Here is a 15,343-nt window from a genome sequence, read left to right on the forward strand (position 1 = left end):
AGCTTCTCTTTTTATCTCAGTAGGATGGTAGCAGGAGCATGAAAGATTTAAAGAGAAGGCTTTTAGTTTAAACCAGATCCTGGACTAAATACGCACACTCAGGCACAAAATGAAGAGCAGAGATGCTAGACTATCTCTGACAAAGCTTTCTGTTACAATCACCAATAATGTCACTGGATACAAACGGTGCAAGACAGTTGAGCTTCCCTTAAGGTGTCAAATACGACACTGATGAGTCAGGGATTTCAACTGAAATACACTGCTGCAAGATACCGAACTCACTGTATCACGTTCTGCATATTTTCAGTCAGCTGAGAGTTTCAGACAGGCTGCAGAGGAGAACAGTGTAAGATGAAAGACTGTGTCTATCCTTGCCTCCTACTGCCATGCCTTTATTACATTCCAGTCAGCTTAAAAACTGGCTGTGTTCCTGTTTCTTTCAACACAACCTTTCCAAACTTCAGGTGGTCCAGAATGCTGCCGTAAGGTAAGACAACACACCATAAACAACTGTCTTTAATACATTCTTTAACATGTTTTTTACTTTACTTGTTTGACTTTTTATCTTTGTACTCATGCTCCATCATCCATCATTTAGAAATATGTCCGATTTAGCTTGAATTATACTGATGGTACAGTTATTTTATATGTAAAGCATTTTCTTTCTGCCGTGTCAATAAAGCTATTTTAAAACTTTCTATTGCCACAAATTAGAAAAATGTGTTGTCTAATATGAGTGCTTATTAAAAAAAAGAACAAAGTAATGCAAGACGAGTAGTTTTTGATAGGACAAATTGAAATACACTCGGATTTACATTTTATATGTTATAATCAGTGATTCAGGCATGCACTAAGGGTTGACAGAGTTCACTGGGAAGATGTAAAATATTTATGCAGGAATACTCTGCAGGGTGGGAAGAAGAGATGAAGACGGCAAAGGACAGGAAATAAGACAAATGAAACACTAATGACTAATGAGTGATTCCAACTATGATGTTTGGTGTTACAGCTGAAGAGAAGCTGGGGAAAGCTAAATAAGTCATTGGCATTGGCAAGTTCATTTGTTCACTGCTTGCCCTCCTCAATAAACAAGCAGAGAAGAGTAAAAAGGGGGTGTTGACAGGGTACCGTAGAGGAAGCCCTTTTTCAGCATTTTGTTCAGTCATGTGCTGCCAAGTTGTATAGAGCCAAGCAGCTATAACATAGCATGAAAACATATCAGTATTTCCTTACACGTGTTCCAAACTGGCTTTCCCCTACTCTTTTATTTTTAGGCAGACAGATATACAGGAGCACTACTAGCAATTAGGTGGTTCATATGGCATGTCTATTTGGAGGTTACGATGCTCATAAACAGGCAAAGAAAAGGGAGACACACTGAGAAACTGACGAGAGTTAGTAAAATTGGCTGGTAAAGGGAGTGGACAGACGGGAAGGGGAAAAAAGAGCATGTTAAGGAAGAAGTGAATAGTGAGTCAGAAAAGTGGTGGCGGTGGTGATATGTGTGTGTGTGTGGGGGAGGGGGAGACATAGAGGTAAAGCTTTGGGTAATAAAAACTAATCTTATACTAGCAACCAGGATGACAACTGACAGTAATTGCATATTTTCCCCCTGTAATTATGAGCTTTTTTTATGCGACCCTCTTCTCACAAGGTTTTAGTAATCCTCCGGTCATTTCCTGCTCCTCCATCCTCAGACAGTCACTCTACCTCCAAAATTAAATCGCAAGGGCTGGTCAAGCCAAATAAGCAAACCACCATGAACTTCTCAGGCCTTTCTTGGTCACAAATAATGCTTGACAAATGATGTCACATGAAATCCGATCTCACTATTTAAATAGAGAAGAATGTGCTTAGAAAGCACTAAATCTGACAGAAGATGAGAGTTGGAGTGGACTTTTTTTTTTTCTAAATGGAAGAAACTGCTTTACCAGAAACTGGATGACAGAGATCTTCAAAAGACTGAAGTGCACATTTAGAAGAACGTATTTGAGTATCCTGTTTGCTGCAAGAACTAATGCCATGAAAGGCCAGTGATCTTTGCAGTTTATTGCAATTAGAAAGTTGAGGTCCCAAAAATGTACCAGATGGAGAAGCAGACATGCTGTGGGATCATGGAGTTTTTGAAAGGCTGTTAAAACTGCTAAACTGAAAGTTTCCACTGTAAACACGCTCAAACTAAGAGCAAAGGAAGATGGTGCATGTAGGAAAATAGATTTACAGGAAGAATCGAAATGGCATTAATACTTTTTTTTTTTAATAAAGAAGTCATTAATCAGCTATAGCCAAAAATCATCGCATGACCTTTATTCATTAGGAGCACACTTTGTCAGAGCCATGCTGAAAATCTAGCCTATGCATTTGTTACTTCCAAGTTGAACTACTGTGGTTCCTTATTATCAGGATGTTCCAATAGCCCTATAAAAGCCCTCCATCTGATCTAAAACACAACTGCAGGAGTACTGACAGAAATTAGAAAAAGAGATCATTTTTCTCCCATATTAAGTTCTGCTCAGTGGCTCCCAGTAACAGTCTGAAAAGGTTTTAAAATTCTCCTCCTTACATACAAAGCCCTTAATGGCCAAGCTCCATCATATAAAAAGACCTCTTAGTACCATATTATCCCAACAGAGCACTTTGCTCTCTGAATTCAGGCTTACTTGTGGTTGTTAGAGTTTCCAAAAGTAGAATGTGAAGCAGAGCCTTTTAGTTATCAGGCTCTCCCCTTCTGTAGTACCAGCTCCCAGTCTCTGCCGGGTAGACAGACGCCCTCGGCACTTTCCACTTTTACTTTAAAAAAAGGAGGAACCTATATTGTACCATATATTTATTTATCTATTGCTTAAGAAATAAAAGGAAATAAATAAAAAATTACACACGCTTTAAAAAAAATCTGATTATGTGCAAGTAAAACCACCTGACTGTATTTTACACTGCAGGTGTGCCTTTTAGTTAAGGTGCAGGAAGAGCACTGGGCCACAGTAGTGTGGGGAGCAGCACCTTATGGTGTGATTGGCACTCCTCCTGCAACTTTGCTAATCAGCTTCTCTCTTTTATGCAGTCGCGTGCTGGGGCCGGATGGCACACACAGTGAGACTTCACGGCTGACGCTGTGCTGTGCACTGAGCTAAGAAGACAAATTTCCTTGAGTTGTTTAAAGTTCAGTATGCAGGGCAAGCACACAGTTTCTTTTTGCTTTTTTTTTTTACATTTGTGTGTGTGTGTGTGTCTGCACAGTGGTGAAAATAACCTTTACCTGTGTCGCAGAACCCATGGTAGTGGCAGTCCCTCCTACAACATTATTGACAAAAATTTGAAATAACTCGTGAAAAATCTATACATCCTTCCAAGCTGAAATCTTCCCAGCATGCCTCTTATGTGTGACAGTTCCTATATCACTGACCTTTTGATAAATGCTACACTTCTATATAGCCTATTTGACTACCAGGACCTCAAAATGAGACACTCTACTTTTCTGCTCTTTATGTATTTATATGCCATTATCCGGTCGTTAAGTCTGACGTCACTAGCCATGTCTGGGCCTAAACTCCGCTGCAGGTCCATATATCAAACGATCACTATGGCATTACTGAGAGTTGAAAAACTGTCTAAAGTCTTTCATCTTTAATAAAATGATCAGCGTTCTGCTCTACCAGGTGTACCAATTGAGTTTAACATCCAGGCATCCATGAAAATGGAATTTATGACATTTAACAGAGTTAGAAATTAGCAGGAAGTTAGCTCGCTAGCTTCTATCTAAATACAATATAGCATGTCCTGACTGCGGGGTTTTGGAAACAAATTAAAACGTACAGCTCTTTTATCACTTCCAACATAAATGAAGACAGAAAACTAAACAGCAACTGAAGTTGGGCTAGCTGGTATATAATGATGTGCTACGTGACCGCTAGCGACACAGCTATGTTAGCATAATATAAACAAGCTAACTTTCTTTCCACTCGATAAAAATTAACGTGAGTGTTCTCGGTGGTCAGGAACAAATGTAATCGCATGGCAGGATGCTGTAAAAGGACCAAACTTCAGCCAGGAGAACAACTGAGATAATCCATCCACAATACGAGGTTAGTCATTCATATACTGCTGCATGGGCTGGGCTGTAGTTACATCCTAAGGTTTTAAAAACTGAGCTTAAATAAATGATTAGCGGTAATAAAAGCCGAGGGAGGTCAACAGTGATCACTGACTGTTTTAGGAGCTTTTTGAGATTAAATAGAAGAAAATACAAAACATTAAACACGTTAACAACACATATTAAACGCAGACTACTTTAGGCCCGGAAGTAGGATTCGTCACGTCATCACTTAACGACCGGATTGCATGTGATATGTCTTATTGTCTCTCCCTCATAGTTTCATAACTCCTTTCTAGTCATTTTTTCTTATGTGTCCATCTGCCTTTGCCAGCTAAGCTGCATGTTAATAATCTGTTATTACTGGGCCAACCCACTGTCCACCTTTTACTGTTTGTTGCTTCTAAATACACGTCTCTTCTCTCTCCACTCGCCTCTCATCAACCAGTCGAAGCACAGGCCAGGTTCTCTTTGAGATGTTAAAAAGTTATTTTTTTTCACAACTGGTTTAATTGTTGGGTTTCTCTCTAAAATATTGTAAAAGATTCAAATGAAATGTTTAAGAAAATACATGTTGTACTTCTTCTCATATTGTTTATGTATCTCTCTACTAAAGCTTGGAGGACAGACAACTCAAACGCAGCTCTTGACTTTCTATAGAGCCAACCATATAGCCATATGGAGCCATGAAAATCACAAACGAGCAACAGAAGCAAACCAGCTATGTTTTTGCAGCGCATCTGCGAACATGCAGTAAATTTGCAATGAAAATTAAATGAATTCACAACTTCCTCTGCAGGAGCAGATATGGAAAGAATGAGAGCGATAAAAGCTCAAAGCCAGAAAAGACTTTGGGAAAGAGGAAGTATGCAGCGGGAGGAAATAATTAGAGTAATAGAAAATAGTGTGAAACAGTTTATCTCGCTGAGAGAAAATCTTCAGGAAATTATGAATTCCCCACCCAAAAAAAGCAGTAATAGCTATTGTGTGCAGGCACTTGCCTATAGCAGCTAAAAAATCCTCCAAATGACCAATTAAATTTTTTTTTAAAAGGTCAGAGCTGGAGATTTGATAGAGCAGAAGAGAATGCGGCAACGTGTCTGCATCCAAAGTACGGAAACACGCTCCGTGGAAGGGATTACAGAGAGTGATGTTTACACCTCGGGGGAGAGGATGAGAAAACGAAGACAAAGAGGATATTCACGACTCGAGAACCACCTGGGAAGCCTGCGTCTCTCACACAGTGATTCAGAAACATGTGTACTTGCTGAAGGTTTAATAACTTACAGTCATGTTTCTGCCCATTTTCATTCCACAAAGATGTCGCCTATGTTTTCCTCAGTGCGCTAATAAAAAGGGGGTGTGCAGTTGTGGGATATGCTGCTATACCTGTGTGTGCAATATTAATTCAGTTTCTACTGTGCAAGCCAGATGTCATTGGACAAATTTTAGGTATTCACTTCTTTCTTTCTTTCTTTCTTTTTTTTAAACAACTTTTTATTTTCTCTTTTTATTCACCGGCACAATCTCTCTTAAACGCCCATTTCAGCTTTTTTTTTTATATGTTTGTAGATATAAGCCTGACAGCTGTTTCCATGGATTCTTTTAATTATACTGCGTATACAGAACTGGATCTGAAGTGAAGGAAGTGCTTAGGAGTGTGCCGAAGCTTCACAAGAAGCATTAGTGAGAAAATGTAGCTGCCACACACAAATCATTTCAAACAGTGGAATACAAAGCATTTCCTAGTCATATGGCTCAACACTTAGCTGATAGTCACATGTGCATTCTTTCTCTGCTTTAAAACTAACATCTTGGGGAGTGGGATGGTCTGTAGGAAAAAACAATAATTTGATCATCATCTTGGGCTGTTGTAATCTCTAATCGGCATTTTTTCACAGGTTTCATTGATTATTTATTTCAGGGATTCATGCACAGCCTGTGAGATTTATAAACTCAGGCAACAGGAAAACAAATCAATCAATAAAATATAAAATAAAATACAAGCTGAAGATTTTTCTTTCTTTAGAAATCACTATTTTTGAAGATATCTGCTCCAAATACCCAATAAACAGATACATGTATCATCAAGACAAATAAATTGGTAATCACAATCAAACAGTCAAATGAATACTCCAACTTCATACATGCATTTGCATCTAGTAAATTTGTTGCTGTAATGCTGTATAGGCATAGGATTTCCCCTCTGAGGAGCGTCTTAGCTGAAGTATAAAGATCTCCCAGCATATCCTGTGGTTCACACCTACAGACGGAATATATGTGTGTTTTCTAGGGTGTGTCACATTGCAAAAACAAGAAAGAAAATCATACTGCATGACCTCAATTGAAACGGCAGTAGCCATTGGTTTGTCTTTGAAGCAGCTGGAGTAACAGAAAGAACACTCTCATACAGCCGTAGCAAGATCCTTGACACTTCAAATTCTCGCCTAAACTAAAGAAAGCACCGCTGGAGGGGACATGAGTCGCAGCAGCATGGCAATGGTACACATGCACATTAACGTAACTGAAGAAAAAGCTAAATACAAACGTCTGCAGTCATGCACAAACACAGTTTTGCACATGAGGACAGAAAATGAAAAGAAAGCAGTTTTTAAACTCTAGGAGCCGTGCACGGTGCACACATTCACGGCACACCCACGAAGATTCACTTCTAGGCTCGTGGAGACACCGGGTACACATGTGCACACACATCTGCACCCAACCTTCCCCTTTCCCTGCTCCACTATCCCCCACTCGCTTCCACACACATAGAAACATACACACAACTAGAGACACTGAAGGAGCTTGCTGTGATGAGGGAATAATTCTCCTTTTGACACAACCAATTCCTCTGAAGACAAAAGAGGAATCATACACTGACACACTGCAGCCCTCTGAGGGAAGCAACACACAAGCCCCTGATTCCACACACACACACATGCCTGATGCAAAGACACTGCCACCCCCTGTTATCTGTGCTGTCATCTGTGTGTCTGCTGTTTCTGTGTGTGCGTTCACATAGAGGGCTCTACATGTGAAGTCCTTCTCTTGCATTTGATAAGTGACAGTGAACATAAGACAATGGGAGCCCAAGATGAGAGAAGAGGAAGTGGTGGCTGTCAGTGAAACTCACGTAGGTCAGAGAGGAAGCAGATGATGCTTGTCAAGATAGTACATCATATTCTAAAAGCCAGCCGCCAGTCTCTCAGACCACCTCAATTTCTTACCTTTTACAAGGTGTGGGAAATAGTTGTAATTTTCTGACATTAGTCATAGGAAGTGAAAACAAAAATAACAGCAGGTTGGTCAGTCTGCCAAAAAAAACGAGTCAAATTAAGTAGTTGATGCTTTCCTCCGGCACATTTGCATGTTTCTAACAGGCTTTTCGAGAATAAACAGTGATTACACAAGGACTTTTTTAAAAGAGGTTGTTTTCCTTTAACTGTTTTCCTTGTCATAATTTATCATTTTTTTGTGTGTTATATTTATTTATTTCGTTTTCTTACAGTTGGTTAAGAGGGCGGGGCAGGACAAGAAAAACCAAGCAGACCAACCAGGGCAGGCCAAGTCAGTCAGCAGTCCATCTCTCTCTCTCTCTCTCTCTCTCTGTGTGTGTGAACTTCAAACATGCTGTGGTCTGTTTCATGCTCCCTGCAGCCCATTATGGCTTAATGCTTCAAGAGGCTTCTTACTGACTTCAGCATTTAACAACTTTGGTGTTTTCAGTTGGTACACTAGCACACACACACACACACACACACACACACACACACACACACACACACACACATGCTCACAAACACTCTTGTGCTACACACAAACAAGCACAGACAGGAGCCCAGATGCAGGAATTGACAGACTTTAAACTGCAGCAGAGTTATGAGCCTGCACGCTGTGATACTGAAACAACTGTTGCTTTTGCTTTAATCTGTTTGAAGAGGAAGACCAACAGAAGCATGGGGCTTTATGCTGACATCAACCTTCAAATAAGCTTCAGCTCTCTTATCTTCGAGTCAGTTAATGAGTTCCATTCATATGTAATTCTGTGTGATCAATTAGTTATCCAGCATAAGGAGAATAAGAACACCACATCAGTGGGGATAAGGGATAGAGATAGGGCTAACACTTATCTCAACACACACAGTATTTTCTATTTATGTTTAAGTTTGCTGAGTCCCTTTATCTACAAAGAGTCCTTTATAGAAAAGGGACTACACGTGTGATCATTTATCCATCCGGCTTACATGCTTGCATAACTTGTGCACTGCAGACTTGCACTGTTGGATGTGTTAGTGTTAAAGTGTAATGAAATTCAACCTAGTGAGATAATTTAAGAAAAAAACTATATTTTTTTTCTTTTTCTTTTTCTACTACGTAAGGATACTTAAGGCAAAAATGAGCCAAATACACCTAAAAAACATGTAACTTAAGACATTAGGTTGTTATATTAGTAGAATTTCAAACTCAATACAGATACCCAGAACAATACAAGCTATTTAATACCACTGTCAGAACCAAGGGAAAAAATGACCAGTGTGATAGCGTTAAATTGCCATCAACAGACAGACAGAACAGACATTTGGTGCCTAGCACCGACATTAACATTGCCATTTTATTATTAGCCCTAGCTGCTAGCTACTACCTTAATGATAACAGATGGCTAATGTGGCTATGGGGTAACTGCTAACAGTTAAAGAGCTAACAGTTAAAGCCGTGTGCCAGCTCAGTTAACATTTATGGGAACTATTCAATACTTCAGTGTTGTTAAAACTGGAGCTTTACTGACTTTAATCTAGAATTCTCACATAAAGTGTTGTTCAGTGTTGTGAACATCAACTACTTCAGCTGGTAGCGAAGAGACAGGCCTGCCTATGTGCATTTGTGAAGTGTGCAAACTGGAAATGCTAAAGACTGCACTGCTGGTATTGGCACTTTTGCAAATGACTAATGTAATCTGATTGCCTTTTTTTTTTAGAATCCATCAGTGTCTGAGTACTGATTTTTTTATTTGTTTTGACAATCCTGCTTGGACATGGACGTGACAAGAATACGTCCACCTGCAGTCACATTTATGCAACACGTGTATTTAAGCTGAGATGTTGCATTTAAAGCATTATTTCCACAAATATTAACCATACATCTAATCACAGTGCAATTATTTTGATGGCTATATGTATAGAGACTGAGAACAGAGTCCCTGGGACTGCTTTTACCGAGTGTGCTTTCATTATATACTTCACAGCAAAGGAAACTAACAAAGGGGAAAAAAAGTAAATGTAAAATGTAAAACTAATATTTTAATAGTGCAAAGTGCTTAACCAAGCTTGTCTTCATTTCCTGCAAACGCACTTTCATTATAGTATAGCTCTTTGCTGTTACAATAACATAATGCATCCACTTGAGAGTAAGCTAATAAGAACACAGTGGGACAATGATGTCCAAATAATCTGTAAGACTGTGGAATTATTTTTTTATTATCCTTACTGGCATGAGAGTACATTGCTGAGGGTGCATAAATGATACGACACCACAAGCGTCTTACTGCAACTTTCCAAATATAATCTATATTTTAATAAAATACCCATTTACTTTGGGAGGCTTTTTAGCCTTTATTATGATAGGACAATTGAAAGTCCTATCATAAAAACCCCAGAGCAGATTTGAACATGGGCCTCTGCAATAGCCATACAAAAATAGTGCTGCTCAAGATAGTAAGCAATACTAGCACCCATAATTTCACCATTTACTATTTGTTTGCTGTTGTGGAGTTGATTTTGCAGCCTTTCTGTGGCTTGCCAGCTTTTTTTTTTTTTACTGGCAATGGACTTCTTCTACATTTAACCTCTGGCTGAAAAGAGGAGTAAGGGGAAGCAAACACTCTTAGCAGCCAGTATTTTAATATTAGCCTTAGTCAAAGAGATGAGAGGAGTAACCAGCTTTTAACTTCAGTGCTACTTTTCCCCCCTAAATTCTAAGTGAAGCTGTCGAGTTCAAAACATTCTCATACTTCTCATGGTGGGCTGCCATACAGACCAGTCCATATTTCCAGCCACAAGCCAGTCTTTAGTCAAGAAGAGTTCCTAGCAGCCTTGGTAAATAGCAGTCCTACTGTATCATTAGCCAAACACTGGTTATAATGACACTCCAGAGCACTGTGCAACTCACAGTCAGTGTGTAGCAACCAGCAACCAACAACACAAATACAGCATGGGAAAATCAATGGCATACCAAAATGTTACCAGCCTTCCTGCAGATGTCTCATACAGCTTGTCTCTTTGTATAGGCTTATGTGACATTGAGGATCTAACGCTCGGTGGCTGCCAACTGCTTTCAAAGAGTGCCTGGCGCCTCTCTCTTTAAGAGCCGATGAGAGAGAAACACAGAGAGATGAAGAATGTCATCCCCTGAAAGACAACAGGATAAGTCATCAAGACTGTCATGATGGGGTGGGACAGGGAGGGGGCAGCGCAGCGAGGAGACATAAAAATCAATCATCCATTTTTGGTAAACATGGATGAAAAAAAAAGCTGTTTCCAAAACTGATTACACTCTACAGAGCTGAAATAGCATCATCATGCTCATTTAAAAGCATCAATCAGCTCACTTTAGCCCCTGTGAACTTGTTTAAGGAGCTCAAATTATAGTTCCCCCATGGTCCGGTAAGCATTACGTCAACACAGTGATAACAAACAGCTCACCCTTAACTCAATAGCTCTCCTCCTCGTGGCTTTTTCTGCAGGGCAAATTACTTAAGAGTAGGGGACTATCCAAGATGCTAAAGGAGGCACATCCATGTGCATCTAGGAACCTTTATTCACTGCTGACTGAGGATAATCAGATGGAGCCTGTGATATGGGGTCAGATTTACTGCACATGTATACTTAATGCCTTAAAAAAGTCTAATTAACAGAAATGAACTTAGTTCAGAACTTGTCTATCTTGTTCAAATTTGATTTACTTAGATGTCCATGCTCAAGATTTATACATCTTAAAAAACAAATTTAATGTTTGGCTCATAACTGCACGAACTGCTTTCCGTGCCTGAGTAATAATTATTTCATAAACTGTGCAGTGGCCATGAAAAAAGGATTTCAAAGTACTGAAAGTCGACATCATTTTCACAGTTGGAATGCAACTCTTCCTCCCAAAACTGAGTCACTCAGCATGTGACCTTGAGTCAGGCCCAGCCAATACTTTACGCTGATCGAACCCCCGTGTCACAGCAGGAAACAAACTCTGCAAATGTCAGAGATCAACTGCAGCATTCAGGCGGCTCATATTTTGGAGGAATAAATTAAATCCTTCTTTTTTTTTTTTTTTTTTACAAGATTTTTTTAAATGCCTCAATGGAGCAACTGAAGTGTAGTTTATGCTAGAGAACAAAAATATAGAGACACAAGGAAAGTATTGCTGATGTGCAAAGCCTACCTATTGTCTCATCTGTCTTTTTTCTCATCCTCAGTTCCTGTGTCTCCCTCTCCTCTCTCACTGAGGAGGCATTGACCCCAAACTTAAGTAAGCTCCACGTCATTGATTGAAACAAGTGATACAGTTAATGTCGTGACAAGACAGATTCCCTCTTTAAAGCATTATGGATTACAGACATTTAGAAGAAGGGGGTATCTCTAAGGAACCAGGGCTGGTGTTAATTCCGTCAATTGATTTATTCAATGTGTCTGTCAAGTAAATGAGAAGTGTCCACTTACCACTTGGCCCTTTACGGCTAACTAAAGATAAATGGAGTGATGATTTTTTTTTTTACAGTTTCATCTGCTTTCTATAGCACTGTCAAATTTGATCTTTTCAACTACCCTACCTAAGAGTGTAATCACTTGAAAGGGTCTACTTTGCGTTATCGTGCTCCCCATTCACACTCATCCTGTTGCCTCTCAGAGAGAGCTCAACATTAAGCAGAAAACTAAGAGAGTTTAAAAAGAATATCTGACTTTTCTAAACCACATCCCCCCCCCCCCCTTTTTTTTTCCCCTGCATCCACACTGTGTTGTGTTAGAACTTAACCGGAAAACAGATCACAGTTTTGTGCAAGGGTCAAGGGTGTGAGATGCGTGACACTCTTGTCTCGGAACTGTTCAGTCTGTGCTGACCAACCTCTCAATCTTCACAGGGGAGGCGAGTTTATCTGCTGCTGCTGGCTCTCGGGACGGGGAATTGGACAGTGGAGGAAAAAAGTGTATGTCAATCTGGGATAGGAAAAGGTGTCTTTTTGCAAAATCCAAATGTAAATTGAGTAGATTGCTTTGTATGTGTTGCCATCTACTTTTTTTTTTTTTTTTTTTACTTTTTTTTGAAAGGCACTCGCTGCATTCAGAGTCTGCGGAAATGGAAAAAGTTCAAAAAGAGTTTAAAAGTGAGTGATGTTCCATTTGAATCTACATAAAAAACGGGACCATGAGCATAGATGTCCTGTCCTTGCATGTGTGATACTGTAACTGTAGAGCAGAAAAGTGTGTGTGTGTGTGTGTGTGTGTGTGTGTGTGTGTGTGTGTGTGTGTGTGTGTGTGTGTGTGTGTGTGTGTTTATATGCTTGAAAGCATTGCACTGAATTCCAGGGGAGGCAAACATGCAATCATCTAAACTGCAAAGGGGCTTGTGACTGCCTTACATCAGCCCCTGAATGACACAGTGAGCAGCATCATATTTGCATGGTTACAGCACATGGTCAAGTGACTGGCAATTTATAGGCTGGCAATTCCCCACAAGAGGATGACACAGTTTAAAGAAGAGGCAGAATTAGGCAGTGTCTTTAGGAGTTAGCAGCTTTTTTTTGTTTTTCTAATGAAGGAAAACTGAAAGTGAAGCACATATCATATATCTGTGTTTCCAAAATGCTGAGTGTGGGATGATTTCTCATAGTTTTGATCAGGAATCAAATAGACAGATTGCCTGGGCTGTCATACTATCTTTTCAAAGCGGTGTTTCATCTTAAGACATACAGAGCTCTTGTGCTTTACCATGTGACATGAAAGATGGATATCTTCTCTGCTTTCAGTTACACCAGAAAAAAAAACGAAAAACATTTTGATGAAGGCACCGTTGAGTTACAATTTCCTGTAGATCCTCTGTGAGCACAAAATTAAGACTTTGTGAACCAATGTCATTTATACACAACTTGGATATACACAGCCTAGTGGTGACTTTGTCCCAATCAGTCTACCATTCTTAGCGGGATTTTGCAAAGAGATTATGATACTGTTTAAAGCAGCTGTGTGGCTCTTACGGGTATAATTAACGTGTTTTTGCGTGTCATTTACAGTTTTAGGGGTAAAGGTGAGGTGTAGTGCGCACAACACGAACAAAACCTTACCTGATATTTCAAACTGAGGGACATCTTCCACAAGGAACCCCTTTCCTTTGTAAAACACCTTGATATCAGAACAACTCCGGGCTTTGCTCGTCCCTTTTTCCCCATAAGCTGGTGCCGTTAGAGAGCACACTGCCAGCGCCGCTATAATGAAGGAATCCATGCCGGCCGACCACATAGAGTCTAATTGTGTCTATGGACTCAGTCAAGTGCAAATCCGACCGAACACCGAGTTCTACTCGGAGTAGCAGACTCCCGGCTTCTTTAAATTGGGGTTGCTTGGCCCTGTTGTGCGTAAAATATCCTCCACCTTCCTGTCTTCCCTCTGCCCCTTCAGTGCGTCTGCTAAGTCTGTGTCTGCACTCCGCACACTGCTGCCGGCCCAGGAGCGATTCCTCCAAGCGCAGAGGTCCCGTCTCTTCTCACTTCTAAAGCTGGCCGCTGTGAAGAGGGCAGGAGCTTTCTTTCCCCCCCCTCAATTAATCTTCTCACGCAGATTGCCAAAATGAGCGGGTCTCTTCTCTCGTATATCCAATGATTTTCTTGTCTTTTCTTTTTCTTTTTTGGCTTACCTGCACGGAGAGAGGCGGAAGATTAAAAAAAAAAACAGGTTACCGGTTAGCCGCTTTTAAAAACAAAGAAACAAAAAAATAGTCAAAATTGCAATGTGCTGGTTAAAAACCACGCAGCTATGTTGTGTTGATTCATACCTACCGGTGACGAGCTGTGTAAAGAGATGTACAGAGGCAAGTACCGCAGCTCAGGGGTTTCTGGACGATGCTGTGCCAGCGCTACCACTCTGTGGAGTGAGAAGGAGGCGGAGAGAGAGGGAGAAAGGGGAGAGCGAGGGAGAGAGCGAGCGAGAGAGAGCGAGAGAGAGAGAGAGAGAAGGGGGAGCGCATAGGTTTCATGATACTCTTCCAATTTTTGTTTCATTCTGTTGTATCTATTAGTTATTTTTGGACACGTTTCAGAGTAAACTTACAGTTTAACAGGTTTGTTTAGCTTTGTGAAGCCTCCGAGGCATCCTGGTAGTCTATGCACGATAAGGTGGTCTGGATCTGAGTTAAAGAACGTCCTCTACGCCTCTGACAGCTTGTTAGCCACCGACCGGGTGTCACAGATGAATTGTGGGCCCGCCCCTGCGCCCAGGTGCCCACCCACAATACAGGTCAGCCCTGAGAAGCGTCTCCTCCAGTCTGCAGAGCATTTGTGTACATCACTCCTCAAGGTGCAATTACTCCGCCAGCAAGTCATTACCTGCCTTGATGCCGTTCCCGGCTTACCTGTCACCCGCTGAATGCCTTTGTTAACTTCATTTTCTGTACGTGTTAATATCCATGAACAAGCCCGAGAATGTTTTTAAATTGCTTTTAGGCCTCATGTGACCTTTTGGGCATCAAACACGCTTTTATTATATGTCAAGTAATGACCCTTCACGTCCTATTGGTTTATTGTAGCATAGATGTCAAAATAACAAAAAGTTGAAAAGATAATCTACATTTTTAGTTTATTCATTAGATTTAATAGGATCAGTGACTTCAAACACTGCAGGCAGTGTTTCTTTTTTCCTTCCTTCCTTCCTTCCTTCCTTCCTTCCTTCCTTCCTTCCTTCCTTCCTTCCTTCGGATAGCCAGGAATAGAAAGGGCTGTTAGAAGAGTGCAAGCCTCATACCACACCTAATAACCACGCACGTGGGCATAAGATTAAAATAATTTTTAAAAAAAAGATTATGGGGTTGTTTTAATGCAATACACAACTTTTTCAAAAAGCCTTCAACTGAGTCAAGGATATGGATGTCTGGATTTACATTGTGTCACATAAATTAAGAGACATATGCAGTTACTTTACTTAAAATAATATCCCATTAGTCATTTCAGTGCGTGAAACTGAATCAGACAGTATTTAATGGTGTCACTCCTGTGGGAGA

General features: G+C 40.4%; 1 protein-coding gene across 2 annotated transcripts in view; it reads right to left on the reverse strand.

Annotated features, from left to right (window-relative positions):
* The window catches only part of gpc1b (glypican 1b), a 60,415-nt gene extending 45,894 nt beyond the window's left edge, over positions 1–14,521 (reverse strand). Inside the window, exons 1-3 of one of the 2 annotated variants that reach the window (XM_005912840.3) lie at positions 14,398–14,521; positions 14,127–14,211; positions 13,416–13,984 (exon numbers count right to left, since the gene is read on the reverse strand). In XM_005912840.3, coding sequence (XP_005912902.1) covers positions 13,416–13,590 — 175 coding nt within the window. In that variant the 5' untranslated portion in view covers positions 13,591–13,984; positions 14,127–14,211; positions 14,398–14,521. Of the gene's footprint in view, positions 1–13,415; positions 13,985–14,122; positions 14,212–14,397 lie in introns of both variants that reach the window. The other variant, XM_005912841.3, reaches the window with a different exon arrangement.
* Between the last annotated feature and the right edge of the window lie 822 nt (positions 14,522–15,343).

The sequence above is a fragment of the Haplochromis burtoni genome, unplaced genomic scaffold, assembly GCF_018398535.1.
Source record: "Haplochromis burtoni strain Fernald_Lab_line unplaced genomic scaffold, NCSU_Asbu1 Contig_3, whole genome shotgun sequence".
NCBI classification, from domain to species: domain Eukaryota; kingdom Metazoa; phylum Chordata; class Actinopteri; order Cichliformes; family Cichlidae; genus Haplochromis; species Haplochromis burtoni.